Here is an 18,066-nt window from a genome sequence, read left to right as displayed (position 1 = left end):
CGAGGTCGGCGAAATGAATACCAGTTGTACTGGGCCCGGTGTATGCCCCGGTTAGAATAGGCGTACCATATCCCTGTGTGTCGTAAGAGGCGACCAGGGTTGCGTCAGGAAGGGCATCCGGTGTAAAAACCTATGCCAAATCATTATGCGGACAACAAAACGAATTTCCATACCGGATCGGTCGAGGCCCGGTTTACCAACGACCGCCACCGGTACCGGTGGTCAGCAGGGTACCAGTGGAAATTGTGCTACTGCTGGGCGAAGGAGGAGAAGGAGACGGTGAAGGCGAGTCCGGAGGCAGTGGGAGAGGGGGAAGGGTAGAAGTGTGGAGGTGAGAGTTGGAACTCTGAATGTTGGGACGATGACTGGCAAAGGGCGAGAGTTGGCTGATATGATGGAGAGAAGAAAGGTGGACATACTGTGTGTATAAGAGACCAAGTGGATGGGGAGTAAGGCTAGGAGCATTGGAGGCGGTTTCAAACTGTTCTACCATGGTGTGGATGGGAGGAGAAATGGTGTCGGGGTAATCCTGAAGGAAGATTATGCCAAGAGGGTATTGGAGGTGAAGAGAGTGTCTGACCGAGTGATGAGTGTGAAGTTGGAAATTGAAGAGGTGATGATGAATGTCATCAGTGCATATGCCTCACATATGGGGTGTGAGATGGAGTATAAAGAAGATTTCTGGAGTGAGTTCGATGAAGTGGTGGAGTGTGTATCCAAGGATGAAAGAGTGGTGATTGGAGCAGATTTCAATGGACATGTTGGGGAAGGGAATAAAGAGGATGAGGAGGTGATGGGGAGGTACGGTCTCAACAAGAGAAATGTGGAAGGGCAAATGGTGGTAGAGTTTGCAAAAAGAATGGAAATGGCAGTGGTAAATACGTATTTCAAGAAGAAGGAGGAACACAGGGTGACATACAAGAGTGGAGGAAAGTGCACACAAGTGGATTACATCTTAAGTAGGAGATGCAACCTGAAAGAGATTAGTGACTGTAAGGTTGTGGCAGGGGAGAGTGTAGCTCGACAGCATCGATTGGTGGTCTGTAGGATGACTTTAGAGGTGAGGTTGAGGAAGAGAGTGAGGGCTGAACCAAGGACCAGATGGTGGAAGCTGAAGGAGGAAGACTGTTGCATGAAATTTAGGGAGGAGGTGAGACAGGCGTTGGATGGTGGTAAAGATGGGTGGGATGATTGGGCAACGACAGCAGAAGTTGTGAGGGAGATAGCTAGGAAGGTACTTGGTGTGACACCTGGACAGAGGAAGGAAGATAAGGAGAGTTGGTGGTGGAATGAGGAAGTACAGGAAAGTATAAGGAATAAGGGGTTGGCGAAAAAGAAGTGGGATAGTCAGAGAGATGAGGAAAGTAGGCAGGAGTTCAAGGAGTGGCGGCGAAAGGCAAAAAGAGAGGTGGCAAAGGCCAAGGAAAAGGCATATGACGAGCTGTATGAGAAGTTGGATACAAAAGAAGGGGAAAAGGAGTTATACCGATTGGCAAGACAGAGGGACCGAGCTGGGAAGGATGTGCTGCAGGTTAGGGTGATAAAGGACGCAAATGGGAATTAGATGGAGTACTTTGAGGAGCTGATGAATGAAGGAAATGAGAGAGAGAGAAGGTTGGAAGAGGCGGAGATAGTGAATCTGGAAGTGGAGTGGATCAGGAAGGATGAAGTGAGGACTGCAATGAAGAAGATGAAAAGTGGAAAGGCGGTTGGCCCAGATGGTATACCAGTGGAGGCATGGAAGTGCTTCGGAGAGATGGGAGTGGGGTTGTTAACCAGATTGTTTAATAAAGTCTTGGAAAGTGAGTGGATGCCGGAGGAGTGGAGATTAAGTGTACTGGTTCCGATTTTCAAGAATAAGGGTGATATGCAGAGCTGTGGAAATTACAGAGGGATAAAGTTGTTAAGCCACACCATGAAGTTGGGGGAAAGAGTAGTGGAAGCTAGGTTGAGATGAGAGGTGATGATCTGTGAGCAGCAATATGGGTTTATGCCAGGAAAGCGCACCACTGATGCAATGTTTGCTTTGAGAATGTTGATGGAGAAGTATAGGGAAGGCCAGAAGGAGTTACATTGTGTGTTTGTGGATTTAGAGAAAGCTTATGATAGGGTGCCAAGAGAGGAGTTGTGGTATTGTATGAGGAAGTCGGGAGTGGTGGAGAAGTATGTGAGGATCGCGCAGGATATGTATGAGGACAGTGTGACAGCGGTGAGGTGTGCGGTAGGAATGACGGACCGGTTTAAGGTTAAAGTGGGATTGCACCAAGGATCGACTCTGAGCCCTTTCCTGTTTGCAATGGTGATGGACAGGTTGACGGACGAGATCAGACTGGGGTCTCCATGGACTATGATGTTCGCGGATAACATCATGATCTGTAGGGAGAGTAGGGAGCAGGCTGAGGCGAGCCTTGAGAGGTGGAGGTACGCACTGGAGAGAAGGGGAATGATAGTCAGTAGGAGTAAGATGGAGTACATGTGCGTAAATGAGAAGGAGGGTGGTGGTATGGTGCGGTTGCAAGGAGTTGAGGTGGGGAAGGTGGATTGGTTTAAATACTTGGGATCAACTGTCCAAAGTAACGGAGAGTGTGGGAGAGAAGTGAAAAAGAGAGTGCAGGCAGGATGGAGTGGGTGGAGAAGAGTTGCAGGAGTGATTTGTGATAGAAGGGTAGCTGCAAGAGTGAAGGGGAAAGTATAGAAGACGGAAGTGAGACCAGCTATGTTGTATGGTTTGGAGGCAGTGGCACTCCAGGCAGACAGTTTGGAGGCAGGCAGTTTGGCAGGCAGTTTGGCAGTTTGGAGGGAGACAGGAAGCGGAGCTAGAGGTGGCAGAGTTAAAGATGCTGCGATTCTCGTTGGGAGTGACGAGGATGGATAGGATAAGAAATGAGTATATTCGAGGGACAGCGCAGGTAGGACGGTTTGGAGACAAAGTGAGAGAGGCAAGATTGAGATGGTTTAGACATGTGCACAGGAGGGAAACGGAGTATATCGGGAGAAGGATGTTGAAGATGGAGCCGCCAGGCAGGAGAAGAGGAAGGCCAAAGAAGAGGTTCATGGATGCGGTGAGGGCGGACATGCGGGTGGTTGGAGTGTCAATGGAAGATGTGGAGGATAGAGCGAAATGGAGACGGTTGATCCGCTGTGGAGACCCCTAACGGGAGCAAGCCGAAAGAGGAAGAAGATATATATATATATATATATATATATATATATATATATATATATACACACATGCATACATATATATATATATACACACATGCATACATATATATATATATATATATATATATATATATATATATATATATATATATATATATATATATACATATATATACATATATATACACACACACAGTAAAACCCCGCTTTCTGAACACCCCGATTATCTGAACGCGTTTTTGGCCAGTCCCGAATATTTTGATAGGAAATCCTGTACATCGTGCCCCCGATAATCTGAACACCCTGCATATGAACATACTTTTTACCAGTCCCAAACCAGTTTTTACCCCGAACTGTGAACGCTACTCCAACCTTTGAAGGCATCAGTGCGAAACATGGCCATTGTTCAGCCGTGGCTGAATGGCAAACGTCATACAAACAAACGCCGTTGCTAATTCCCACCCATCGTGCAGTTCGTTTTACTGGACGCAATGGTGTGGATAGAAAATGCAGCGGGGTGTGAAGAGATACAGTGACTTAATTAGAACCTGCTTCTAAATTAATCAATGGTAATCAACCAATAAGCGTGAAGAATTACAATTTCGTCCAATCAGCAGAGGCCTCCCCCTGAGGGAAGGGCACAAGAAGGCCCTGCACACTTCCCTTTCCATCAATCTTCACTTGCTATTGAAGTTCACGCAGTACGATACACCAAAATGCCGAAAACGCGTCACGATCTGCCGTTGGAAGATAAAGCCCGTCTGGTAAAGGAAGCGGAATCCAAGTCGCAATGCAAACTCGTTGCCGATTTCGGAATTTCGCTGGGCGCAGTGAACGGTATTTTACGTCGTAAAGAGTCGATATTGAAGGAATTCGAAGACGTGGCCCTATCTTCGCGAAGTCGACGAAAAGGAGACAGTTTCGTAGACATTGACAACCACGTGCACACATGGTTCCATGCTACTCGTTCAAAGAGGATCCCTGTCAGCGGACCTATGGTAAAAGCGAAGGCCTTAGAAATCGCGACTGCCATTGGTGAGGTGGATTTCAAGGCATCCAACGGCTGGCTTGCCCGATTTCAAGCTCGAAACAAGATCTCGGCATGTGCAGTTAGCGGCGAGAGTGGTGGCGTTGATCAGACGACAGTCGAGGAGTGGAAAACGCATCTGCCACAGCTATGCGACGGTTTCAAGCCACAAGACACTTTTAACGCCGACGAGGCTGGCCCCTTCTTCCGCGCGCTACCCAAAAGGTCGCTGGTGGGAAAAGGAGACTCCTGTCTTGGTATAAAGTCACCAAAGGATCGAATAACGCTGCTGTTGTGTGCTAGTATGACTGGCTAGAAACTTAAACCACTCGCCATCGGCAACGCAGTGAAACCACATTGCTTCTGTAACATCAAAGTCGATTCCCTCCCTGTGTCGTGGACAGCAAACAAACGAGCGTGGATGACCTTGGCGTTGTTCGTTGAATGGTTGAAAGCGCTGGACAAGAAGATGCCAAACCAACGGCGGAGGATTATCTTCCGAGACAATGTGCCATCTCATCCAATGGGTGTGACGCTGACGAACGTGACCATAAAGTTCCTGCCTCCGAACGTTACGTCGGTCTTGCAGCCCCTTGACCAAGGCGTGATAAGCAACCTGAAGCGTCTTTTCAAACAACGGCTGCTCCGGCACGTGCTGTCGAAGATCGATACCACTTCAAACGTAAACAAAATCTTGAAGAGCGTCAACGTTCTCCATGCTGTTCAGTGGAGCAGCAATGCATGGGATCAAGTCCAGCCGACGACGATTACCAAGTGCTTCGTCAAGTGCAGCTTCCCTTCTGAGTCACCCGATAGTGACTGGGACGCTGACGATAACCTCAGCCTGCGCGAGCTCATTTCGCGCGGTGCAGAGATTGGCGTATGCGACGACGTGACCCCCGAGGAATACGGTCGGTGCGACGATACGGTGCGCGTTCATGACTGCGAGGACGACGACTGGGAGAACGATTTAATGCGGAAAGACAATGACGAAGAGAATGTGGACAAAGAGAATGGGGAAGAAGAAGAAGTGGAAGACATGCAGGTGACGGTACAAGATGGACTCAGATGTGTGCAAAAGTTTAAAACTCTCTTTCTGAATCAAGGATGGGCAGAGTTGCTTGCTCCTTTGGAAAGAATCGAACATTCAGTTCAAGTTCATGTCCTGGAGAATGCCAAATCGAAACCACAGAGTTTTATAACATCTTGGCTTAGAGACAAGTAATTGTATAAATTTCAAATTTTGATTCTCGTGCTGTCAATTTTGCATTGCATTTTTGATCTTATCAATTTTTTATCTTTCCGTGGCAAATAATTCGAATAATTGTATTATTACAACTGAATGCCAATAATTGCGTGCTCATTTTGTCTGTGGAATGTGTATTTAGATGTGTATGTATTGATTAAACGACTTTTGTGATTTATCGAATACAGATGACGCGTTCATGGTCAGTTGATACCCTAATCCCTGATAATGTGAACACCCCGCATATGAACGCATTTTCGTCCAGTCCCAGAAGTGTTCAGAATAGCGGGGCTTTACTGTATGTATGTATATGTATGTATATGTATGTATATGTATGTATATGTATGTATATATATATATATATATATATATATATATATATATATATATATATATATATATATATATATATATATATATATACACACATGTATGCGTGTTCACACAAACACGTGCGTGTCGTAAAAATTTCAGAGATTGGTCTTTCTCTATGTTTGACTCGTTATTACCATAAGTTGGTGAATATAAGCCACACAAAAATTTTGCGATCTCTCGTGTTGCCTTCCGGTTCGGCGATTTTTACACTTGTTTATTGAACTTGTCACTGCCAGATACTGCATCTAACTTATGAAAGCCAAGCTTTCCAAAGCAGATTGTTTGTGTTTTTCTGATGCATCATTCATCCATGTGCTGCTGTCATATCCCTTCAAAAACACAATAATTATGAAATGATGTATGAATGCTGAAGAGGCTTTTTGTGCATGCCCTGTGTGTGTTTTTCAATGACTCGGTTCTACTCAAGACACTTTTAACCTGCCGTTGCTCGTGCTAAAGTGCAATTCAAATATACTTTTATTCCATGAGTCTCGACTATGTGCATAAAAAAACAAACAAACAATTTTCAGTGTTTCCAAGAGAGAGTGGCAATTGCAAAAGGGTTAACCACAAATGTTGTGTTTCTGAATTCAAATCGGACTCACAAATACAGGAATATAAGAAATATCAATGGATGAGAGGTCCCGTGTTCATACCATTTGCTGTTAATACAATCAGCGAGCGGCGGCAGTGGGCACACCACACACAGACGCTTCTCCTCGCACCAACAGATGCAAAATCTCATACAATTACCTCTGCCACCAAAAGTGGAAGGGTATGGTTTCACCCCTTTCTGTCTGTCTATGCCTGGTGTTGGCTTAATGGTTGGGGTGGCAGGCTTTGGATCCTCGGGTCCTGAGTTCAAATCCCGCTCAGCTGGTGAATTAATACCAGGTGGGGTTAACTCAGCCTGTCATCCTTCCGAGGTCGGAAAAATGAGTGCCAGCATGCTGGTATACTGTGTCGGAGTGGCGACCCGTCCAGGATTGTGCCCAATAGCCAAGGAGACTGCTTGAGCAGCACCAAGGCTCTGGACAGAGTGTGGTCCCAATCTCCTCCTCTTCCTCTCTGTCTGGCTGTTTGTGTGCAGGATATCCCAAAAAGTGTGGACGGATTCAGACGAAGCTTTGTCTTCGGACCTCAAGCTTGGTATTCAAATGGACCTCAAGCAACCAAGGTCTCTGCTCTCATTCGATAGATCGCTCACTGCAAGCTGCTGTCAATGAAACAGACATCATCCATTTCACAGAATCCTCCCTCCCACGGTATGTCCCCGACTCATTCGTGTCTCCCTGGCTATTGTTTCCTCTCACTTGATGGCCTCAACTCCACCACTGCAGTGGAGTTGCAATTTACATAAATAACTCAATCTCTCAATACCCTAACACTGATTGCTCGGGGTATTCGACAGTACTTTATTTGGCATCGGAAAGTTGAAAAGGTCTGTCGACCTCGAATTAGGCTTTGGTGTTTTTCATATCCAGGATGAGTGGTTATAAACACTGTGATAAAATTTAATTCAAAAATTTTAAGCTTCACCACACACTGAACGATCAATTCATTTACGCATTGTGATTTTGAGAAAGCTTTATAAAAGTAGGCTCATTATGATGCCACCTGGAACACAATTGTTGCGTGGACTCTTGGAACCACTTCATGTGAGAGTTTAATCAGACTCGGGCAATGGTGAAAGTCGCCAGGCAAACAGATGGTACGCTTACCACCTGCAGATCCTGTCCGACCTCAGGAAGAAGTCGCATGGGGTTCGGCACCTCTTCACAAACCCCAGGAGCAGGTGATAATCCTGTCTGAGAAGTCCGTTTGAGGCATCTTGGACAAACTCACAGTGTTCTCGTTTTCCATTTTCTCTCCCTCACATTGTGTGGTATGATATCGACTTCACCACTTGGACACATGACTGAATGAAACTTACAGCCCTGCATATCTGAGCAGATAATTCCTGCCACTTATTGATCGAATCTTGGTCGGTCAGAATAGTTTGATTGCAGCTTCACAGCAGGTCTGTACAGTCGCATTTATTTATGTATTTTTATGGAGAGTACGCCCATCACAAGGTCGAAAACCCAACTCCAAGGTGAGGTCTAAAAATAAATTGTGGGAAGGGGAAATCACACCGATTCACATCTCTCTAAAACTGGGAAAGGTTTATGTTGCTGGGAAACAGGATGCAGGCAAGGAATTCCAGAGTTTGGCAGTGCACGGGGAAAAAAGTGGAGGAATTTCAAACTGTGTTGACCTGAGAAACAGACAGTGTGGGGGTGTGCAGAGGCTGCCAAACAGATAGAGCATGTGAAAGAATGCAAGGGTGATACAAGTGGTGAAGGCACTCTGAGGATCTTCCATTATTGTACCTGCAGAAGACCAACAGAATCCACAAAACGTCAAACCAAGAGAGGTTGCAGAGATGATACCAGTTCAAGACCTAGCAGATTTGCAATTCATTTATTTCTGTCAAGAAGGGACAGAAGACAAATCAAAAGCATCTTCCCAGATGTGACTGCAGCATCCTGTGACTGAACATATGGTGGTCTTGTACAAGTGGAGCGAGGCCTCGAGACGGAAATATCAGAGGTCGACACAAGCAGCTAAGTCATGAGGCGACTCTTTTGGCATTGCAGGAATGGTCCTTATCCCAAACAAAGTAAGAAGGATGTCCAGAACAAAAAGATAAATGCCAGAGTTATTAGGCCCCTACAAGTTTCAAGGGAGTGGGAATGTAGGGTTGTGTTCATCCATCACATCTGTGGTTTTTCAGATTTTATCTTTCCATACCCTTTAAAATATTCAACTGAAACTTGGTACACAGCTTTATTTTGATAAGTTACAAAACTATTTCGAGTTTCAGGGTATTTCAGAAATTATTCACAGTGTTATGCTCTTTTTGGACTTTTATGTAATCTTTGAGAAATTGTTTTTGGATCACCTGACGTGTTCAAGAAAGGCTGTGGAAAGGTACATATTCGTGAAAGGATGATGTATCTTCGGCACGTGTCAAGAAAGGCTAATGTACACTTGTGTTCAAGAAAGTGTTAAAGATTTGTATTTTTATATTTACCTCCACCACCGAATGTGGACAGAGGTTATATTTTCACTCATGTTTTTGCAAACGGATTCAGGTGAAACTTAGTCGACAGGTTTGGTGCACGTGTTCAAGAAAGGGTGGCTGAGAGGAGTTCAGGTGTGCCAATGAAGGACTTTGTATGACAAAGGATACAGTCAGCAGCTGGCTTTTGAGGACAACTTTGAAATGTGGTCTGCCCAAGAAAGATCATGGCTGACAGTGAGACCGAGGATTTTAAGTGACTGAACTTCAGCAAGATTGTTAGAAAAGTAGATGGGGTGGGGAAGAGAGGGGGGCGGGGGGGGTTACCAGATAAACCTTAAGGAGAGGGATCGTGAGAGTATAATACTTGTCTGGATTGAAAGACATATTCCAAGTGTTTTGCCTTCTTGCGATTTTGTCATGGTCTGGAGAGGGGGAAGATGTTGCAGGCTTCCTGTCTGAAGAAAGAGGGATGTCACAGCATAGGGTGAGGTGATCAACAAATACACAAAAGAGGATTTTCCAGTCAGAGATCATCCATGAAGATTAGGAATAGGACTGGACCTCAAAAACTGCTTTGGGACACTCCAGCCTTCAGAGGGAGAGGAGATGTTGTTTCGTATGCAGCCTGTGGCTGCTGGTTACATCATTTTTCTTTTAGCGTGGCTGTGCCGCTGATGCTGTGCCCGTTTTATCAGTCATCTGGTACTCATTTTGCCGACCTCAGAAGGATGACCGGCTGAATCAACCCACTTGGTGTGATTTCAACGGAAACTCGCTTGTCATCAATCTTGTCATTGAAGAAAACGCTTCTTTTGTTGAAAACGTATTGAAATGCTTATCTTCTCTTCTTGATCTGGCATCAGCACTCCACGTATTTTTCTTCATGATGATTTATTTTTCCTCTTCTTCAACACGGGCATATTTTGTCTCATGGAAATGCTGGTTCTGTCATCCGTCCTCAGGTAGTATAGCTCCACCTTTCTCCGTGCTTTGAACAAAAATGCCATCCACCCATCCCATGATGCTCGTCTCAGAAAGTGAACTATAGGAATCATGGGAAGGTGTGTGCAGAGGTTGTCTGCACACAACAATCAAATCCCATTCACAATATTTTGCAATCAAACCCTCCGTGTCAGTGCTCTCTCAAACATTGACTCCAAGCCCACGTCCTTCCACGTGTCCCAATCTTCAGCATCCCTCCACTTCATGTCCCCTCTAGCCATCCTCTCCAAGCTCCCCCCTACCCAACTCACCCCCTCTCATCTCATCTCTCCACACGTCCTGCCCCTCGCAGTTTACCTTTCATCTCACCCCCTCCCACATCTTCTCAGCCTACGCCCACCCAAAAACCTTCTCCGCTGTCCCTCAATGTGTGTACCTCAAACATCTGAGGCCTACGCTCCATCCAGACAGATCTCTCAATCCAGGCTGCAACTCACAACCCAGATGTTGCGCATTTCACAGAATCCTTTCTCCCATGGGATGCCCCTCATATTGTTGATGCCGAAACGAGTGGTAAACAAACCACTTCATGCATGTGCGTCACTTAAATGTGCTGTGACAAGGACATTTTTTTTGCAAGGAAATGTTGCACAGGAGGAGGCCATTTGGCCCATCACGCCTGCACCAATTCAACATGGATCACTTTGGAATTTAATGCGAGTTTGAAGAAAAACATTCACTTTGCATATCAAGAATGTAAATGTCTTTGACAACAAAAAATTGTTCCAAAAAACAATTCCATAAGTTAAAAGAAAATAGTTGAACATCAAGGTATTTTTTGACATGCGAGGGTGTATAAAATAGTGACATACCAGACTTGGGTGTGAATCCATCATCCTGATCGTGGAGGTTGCAGACATCACTGAAACCGATTCCCCGGAAACCAGGAACATTTTCCAGCTGTACATTTTGGAATCCATTAAACTTTTGGCAGAAACTGGAAAGTTCTCGAATAACATTCTCCAAGTTGAAGAATAGACTTCCCAATAGAGAAGAACCTGCAAGCTGGACAACCTGTGGCTTCAAAAAAGATTTCACAAATTTACAGAAGTCAGCATACATTGCAAATTTAAATTTCTCTTTGGCGAGAGAGAGGAGCTCTGTTCGCAATGAATCGGAGTCTGTACAAGCTCGAAGAACCTTCCGATTCTCAATTCCAAGTACACTGATCACTGATTGGGCTGTTTTTGCTCTCAGACCTTGTGATTGGAGCCATTCCAGGAAGTTGTGCATTTCACCGATGACCTGCCAGGGACACAAATCATATGTCAACAAAGGAAAGGTTATTCGTGTTGTTTTCTTTCCTCTGGATTTTATCCAACCAATGCGAGATTTTGCAGACAGTTTGTTCACCCCATGTGGGCTGGCAGGGCGGCCTTGAAGAAGACACAATTTCCCCTGAGTTGTCTGGTATGGGTTTGAATCCCGACACGGCTATAAACTGTCGCCGTGGTGTTTAGTTTCACAGACAGGAAAAGGGATCAATGTGCTTCCCATCGTTCGGGTGAATGTTTAACTGGGAATCCCCTCTCACAGCATTAGTTGGTCGACATTAAAGATCCCATGGCAACTTTCTCGAAGAGTAGGCAAGCTGTCACTGGCATGCTGTCCAAATTCCAAATTTCTTCTCAAATTTACGGGGGGCTCTGCATCAGTGGCACAACAGTGATGCAACCAGCAGCCACTGCAATCAAAATGAAAGAACCAAAAATCATCAAAATGAAAGAACTAAAAGAATAAATATTGAAAGAAACCCTCACCTCAATTCCCCTGCCTTGCTCTCTCATTATTGTTTCATTAATAAGCAAACAAGCCGGGAAGGCGACATGGCTGCTCGCTCGAGATGGAAAGCTGGCCGACGCGACAAGCAGATATTCATGTACATGCTATCAATCAATTTCATTCTTTGACAATCGAATGGCCACGGCACGATAGATTTTATTTTTTTATATGATGCTGGAAGACATTCTCCTTGGGCACAAAAAAAAAAAACAGGTCCCTCGGAGGTCCAGTTTCGGAGGTATTGATTATTTTGTACAGTCCACAATAAGTGTACAATGTACGATAAAGTATTTTAGCTGTTGCGAAGCAACGGAGGTGTGCATAGCAACCATTCATTTTTGTGTACATGCCAGCCAAATTGTACACATTTCACCCAAGTTTCATCAAAATCAGACTCTTTCTCTTAGAGATATTTACAATTAACCGTTTCTGAAATGTTCGACATGTACTCGCCCAAAACCTATCTCCTCCTGCAAATATTTTTTGTTAGGGCTGCAAATTGGCATGAAGGGAGCGAGAGAGATTGCGCACAGAATTCTAAGTTTCGATTTTTTTCGATTTTTTGACCACTTTAAAGGGCCGTTGCTATGCCGTTGCTCGGGCCCAGGGTCCCATATTCGAAAGCACATGATTCCCAGAAATAGTGGTCCTACCTTCCAAATTTCATTGGAATCGGTTGAGTGGTTTAGCCCCGAGGCTTAACCAAAGTTTCGCGGACAGACAGACAGATGGAAATGTCCAGAATATGGGTGGTCTTGAGAGCAGCCAAAAATCAATGTCCATGAGCAAAATGGTAATGAATCAACAGTAACACCATGGTTGAACAAAACAAGGACAAAACTAGAGGGGGAGCACTCGGTCGAGTGCAAAACCTCCGCCGCAAATACTGCGAGGTCACTCAAGTGAACCTGATATCCTATTCATTCAATTTGACGTCAACAGTGCTCAAAAGAGTTATAGTTTGCAACTTTCCCTTTTACTTTTAACTTTTACATACTCAATTCATTCGTCATAACGAGATTCCTTGAGACAGAAATTGATTTAACGTGGGTATATCCACCTGAAGTTCCAAAATCAGCCGCAATTATAATTTTGGCACGTTTTTTTTGTTGGAAATCACTTATAACATGTAGAAATGCAAAAAAAAAAGAAATGGAAATTGTTGAAAAAAAAGTTGCAAATTTTTTTTTTTCTCTAACAATTTTTTTTGGGGGAGGGGGGTGGAAATCACTTAAAACATGCAGAAATGCAAAAAAAAAAATTCAAATATTTTTTCAAATTGGCCACCATAGCGGCCAGATAGAAATGCAAAAAAAAAAAAAATTCAAATATTTTTCAAATAAAATCGAAATTTTTTTGAAAAAAAATTTTTTTGGGACCAAGTCCAAAATCTAATGGCATGATCCTTGGAGCAGACCTAACCCCCCACCAAGTTTCGTCGAAATCTGTTGACGAGTTTTTCCGTAATACTGTTCACAAACAAACAAACAAACAGAAAGGGGTGAAAACAGTAACCTCCATCCATCTTTGATGGCAGAGGTTAACAAGCAGAAAAGCCATGATTGAGAAGAACCTCTTATACCTTTTCTTCTTCCTCATTTCCCTTTCATGGACACCCAGCAGGATTAAATACAACACCTGCCAAAGGGTGGAGGAGCTCCTTGTGAGCCAATAGCCATCCATATCTGGTGCCAACCACATCTGTAGATGTCCTCCTTCAGTTGATTACCTTGCCTTGGAGTTTGGTGGCAGTATTTGCACTCCGGCCACTGTAGTCTGTGGTAGATGACACATCAGCACCACCACAACAGTCGAATCTCTTTGGGGTAACTTGAGGCGTCACTTTTAGTGGGTGTCTGTCTGCAATGTCCTTTCCCGAAGTGATGGGGATGAGCCAGGCATTTGCCTGCGGGATGGCCAGATGGAGGCTCCTGGAGTACCAGTGGAAAGTGGACGCAGTGACACACTGTGGCGCATGTTTCCAATGAATGAATTAACGAATTTCTCCACATAAAGGGTGACATCTAATGCTTCTACTATGCAAATGCCTCTACCCATGGCAGGTAAGAGATGAAATGATGTCCCATGCAAAAGTCGTCTTCAAAGCCCCTATTCCGTTTGTTCAACATGTGAATACCTTTTGAGGGGATAATGAGTGCAGGGAGTGGTGAGAGCAAGCAGTGGTGAGGGGGGCAGTGAGAGTAGGCAGTGGTGAGTGGCAGTGAGAGCAGGAAGTGGTGAGAGGCAGTGAAGCCAGGCAGTGGTGAGGGGGAGTGATAGAAGGCAGTGGTGAGAGGGAAGTGAAGGCAGGCAGTGGTGAGGGGTAGTGATGGCAGGCAATGGTGAGGAGCAGTGAAGGCAGGCAGTGGAGAGGTGGCAGTGAGGACAGGCAGTTGTGAGGCGGAAGTGAGGGCAGGCAGTGGTGAGGAGGCAGTGACGGCAGGCAGTGGTGAGGAGGCAGTGATGGCAGGCAGTGGTGAGGAGGCAGTGATGGCAGGCAGTGGTGAGGAGGCAGTGATGGCAGGCAGTGGTGAGGAGGCAGTGATGGCAGGCAGTGGTGAGGAGGTAGTGAGAGCAGGCAGTGGTGAGGGGCAGTGAGGGTAGGCAGTGATGAGGAGCAGTGAGGGCAGGCAGTGATGAGGGGCAGTGATGGCAGGCAGTGGTGAGGGGGTCGTGATGGCAGGCAGTGGTGAGGGGGTCGTGATGGCAGGCAGTGGTGAGGGGGTGGTGATGGCAGGCAGCGCTGAGGAGGCAGTGAGGGCAGGCAGTGGTGAGGAGGGAGTGAGAGCAGGCAGTGGTGAGGAGGCAGTGAGGCCAGGCAGTGGTGAGGAGGTAGTGAGAGCAGGCAATGGTGAGGAGGTAGTGAGAGCAGGCAATGGTGAGGAGGTAGTGAGGGCAGGCAGTGGTGAGGGGGCAGTGAGAGCAGGCAATGGTGAGGAGGCAGTGATGGCAGGCAGTGGTGAGGAGGCAGTGAGGCCAGGCAGTGGTGAGGGGGTCGTGATGGCAGGCAGTGGTGAGGAGGTAGTGATGGCAGGCAGTGGTGAGGGGGTAATGATGGCAGGCAGTGGTGAGGGGATAGTGATGGCAGGCAGTGGTGAGGGCAGTGAGAGCAGGCAGTGGTGAGGTGGCAGTGAGGACAGGCAGTGGTGAGGGGAAATGAGGACAGGCAGTGGTGAGGTGGCAATGAGGGAAGGCAGTGGTGAGGGGCAGTGAGGACAGGCAGTGAAGACAGGCAGTGGTGAAGAGGCAGTGGTGAAGAGGTAGTGGTGAAGAGGCAGTGGTGAAGAGGCAGTGGTGAAGAGGCAGTGGTGAAGACGCAGTGGTGAAGACGCAGTGGTGAAGACGCAGTGGTGAAGACGCAGTGGTGAAGACGCAGTGGTGAAGACGCAGTGGTGAAGACGCAGTGGTGGCAGGCAGTGATGAGGACGTAGAGAGAGCAGGCAGTGGTGAGGAGGCAATGAGAGCAGGCAGTGGTGAGGAGGCAGTGAGAGCAGACAGTGGTGAGGAGGCAGTGAGAGCAGGCAGTGGTGAGGGGGTAGTGAGAGCAGGCAGTGGTGAGGGGGTAGTCGTGACGGCAAGCAGTGGTGAGGAGGTAGTAGTAATGGCAGGCAGTGGTGAGGAGGGAGTGAGGACAGGCAGTTGTGACGAGGAAGCGAGTGCAGGCAGTGGTGAGGAGGTAGTGGTGATGGCAGGCAGTTGTGAGGAGATAGTGATGGCAGGCAGTGGTGAGAGGGAAGTGATGGCAGTGGTGAGGGGTAGTGATGGCAGGCAGTGGTGAGGGGAAGTGATGGCAGGCAGTGGTGAGGGGGTAGTGATGGCAGGCAGTGGTGAGGGGGTAGTGATGGCAGTCAGTGGTGAGGGGTAGTGATGGCAGGCAGTGGTGAGGGGGCAGTGAGGGCAGGCAGTGGTGAGGGGCAGTGAGGACAGGCAGTGAAGACAGGCAGTGGTGAGGACGTAGCGAGAGCAGGCAGTGGTGAGGAGAAAGAGAGCAGGCAGTGGTGAGGAGGCAGTGAGAGCAGGCAGTGGTGAGGAGGCAGTGAGAGCAGGCAGTGGTGAGGAGGTAGTAGTAATGGCAGGCAGTGGTCAGGAGGGAGTGAGGGCAGGCAGTGGTGAGTGGGTAGTGACGGCAGGTAGGGGTGAGGTCAGGTCAGCGGGTGCAGTGCGACACGGAAATGGGGGGGACAGCACTTTCCCTCCGAGTTCGAGATTTCCGGAATGATTTCCCTGTGGATCCAATTTACCTGAGATGGAATGTCCGTGGAAGGTTAACGAGGATGTTACATTTTAGACCCACACGATGTTTATGAGTTTTTGAATTATGAATCAGGTTTTTCATCTCCATTCGGGTTCTGAACGTTAAATATCCCACGGAACAGGTAAAGTAGGTAATCGTACCTCGTCCCCTTGTTACACCTCCTCATGTGGATATCAAATTGGATTTACAAGTTAACTATTAAAGGTTTCCGGTAGTTTTGCAGTTAAAAGGAAGAATGAGGTTTAATCCTCGTTGTGGGAAGTTTAGTGACGATGTGATATAAAACAATGTGGTGAATCAAACAAAACGAGTTAAAATCACCTCATGAAATCAACAATCAAACACCTCAACAAACATTCAATAAAAACACCATTAACTTTCCTTCATTTCCGTCATCAAGGAACAGAAAATTATTTTATTTTTAAATTAACGGTTCACGGATCTTTCTCAGTGTTAAATAAGAATTCCGAAAATACCTCTTCGATCAGTTCCTCCCCGAGCACGAGGACCTGAGTTCGAGTTCCGGTTCAAGTTTTGCCGAAAATCGATGGTTTGGTTCCTTCCAAAGACGGGATTATAATTAGAAATTTATCATTTGTCTCCTCTTGAGCCTGAACTCCTTCACACACCTCCGACTCAGCGCTGATTTCTTCCACAGGCCTCTCTCTCTTCGTGCCCCACCTCCCCGGAAGCTCAAACGACTTGCGGAGGACACGCCCAGTCTGAGGACACGCCCAGTCAGAGGACACGCCCAGTCTGAGGACACGCCCAGTCGTCATCTCCCGCTCCACCCTCCATTTCGTCATTGTTGTGGAATCGAAACAAGCCGATTTGACAATCGAGGCTTAAATTCAGAGCCGGATTAACCATTATAGTGGGGAAACTTGGCATAACAATTGGGCATTTTGTGAGGAAAGCACCAAATTTGGCACACTCGTAGCCTATCATATTATGAACTGATTTGGATATTGGCCACTTCAAATTGGCCCAATTTGAGATTGGCACAAAATTGGCTCAAATTGGCCCAAAAAGCTTCTCAATCAATATCCAAATTGGGCCATTTGGATATTGGGCCATTGGGCCCAGGGACTGCAACCAGAAGATGAACTGTGGCTCACATTTGGCACTGGGAAGAGTTTTCGGTACCTGGCAGCCCACGAAATCGCAGCTGGCCAAGGACCAGAGAAGGCAAAGGCACTCCCAATGTTTCACGCTCTGACTGGGTGTGACACTGTATCTTGCTTTGCTGGACATGGTAAGAAGACTGCTTGGACAATCTGGACCGTTCTGCCAGAACTTCCAGACGCACTGCTGAAGCTTTCCTCTGCACCAAGTGGCATAATAGATGATGTCATGCACACCATCGAGAGGTTCATCATATTGCTCTATGACAGAACCAGCACGTGCAACGACATTGACAAGGCCCGGAAGAAACTCTTCACGAAGAAGAACAACGTGCAGCTGATCCTGCCAACCAAGGCAGCTCTGGAGGAGCATGTGAAGAGGGCGGCCTACCAAGGAGGCCATGTGTGGGGTCAAGCACTGCCACCAACGCCAGAGCTGCCTCCTCCATACAGCTGGGGCTGGGTCAAGAATGACGAGGGGGTGTACGAGCCACACTGGACGAAGCTACCCAAAGCAGCCCACACCTGCTATGAGCTATGAGCTATATAAGCGATGTTGGTATTCATATCAATCAGACGCAGCCATTGATTGGTTTGCCACCATTCTCAACAACCAATTTATATGAGTGAGATAGTCGTCGGGTACAACAAATAATTAGCAGCCATCATGCAAAATGGCGGCATTCTTTAAACTTGAGGTGGCTTCAGGTTATGTTTTTCTTCATTCAGCTTTTAATAAATGTTCAAACCAATGTTGGAGTGAAATTGGAGTAACTGCAAGCGGCCATTTTGGAAAATGGCTGCCATAGCCATTAGCAGCTGAATTTGAGATGGCCAACATCCAAATCTGTTCATAATATGTTTGGCTACTGGTGTGCCAAATTTGGTGCTTTCCTCACGAAATGCACAATTGTTCTGCTCAGTTGCCCCACTCTTAGGCAGACATGACATGTGCCTCAGAGCCAGCCAGAAATTCGGGCCACCAAAATTTAGGCAACTTTTTATTTTTTTTACATGCAATTC

General features: G+C 46.6%; 1 protein-coding gene across 1 annotated transcript in view; it reads right to left on the bottom strand.

The window, feature by feature from the left end:
* LOC147021205 (uncharacterized) overlaps window positions 1-17,797 on the bottom strand; it is a 34,045-nt gene extending 16,248 nt beyond the window's left edge. The window contains 2 exon segments of the mRNA XM_085893637.1: window positions 10,695-13,595; window positions 16,396-17,797. Coding sequence (XP_085749763.1) covers window positions 10,695-11,115 — 421 coding nt within the window. The 5' untranslated portion in view covers window positions 11,116-13,595; window positions 16,396-17,797.
* Between the last annotated feature and the right edge of the window lie 269 nt (window positions 17,798-18,066).

The sequence above is a fragment of the Eptatretus burgeri genome, chromosome 8 (genome assembly GCF_056783735.1).
Source record: "Eptatretus burgeri isolate ZD-2024b chromosome 8, Ebu_testis_v1, whole genome shotgun sequence".
Lineage (NCBI taxonomy): Eukaryota > Metazoa > Chordata > Myxini > Myxiniformes > Myxinidae > Eptatretus > Eptatretus burgeri.
This window is presented reverse-complemented; position numbering and strand designations above follow the sequence as displayed.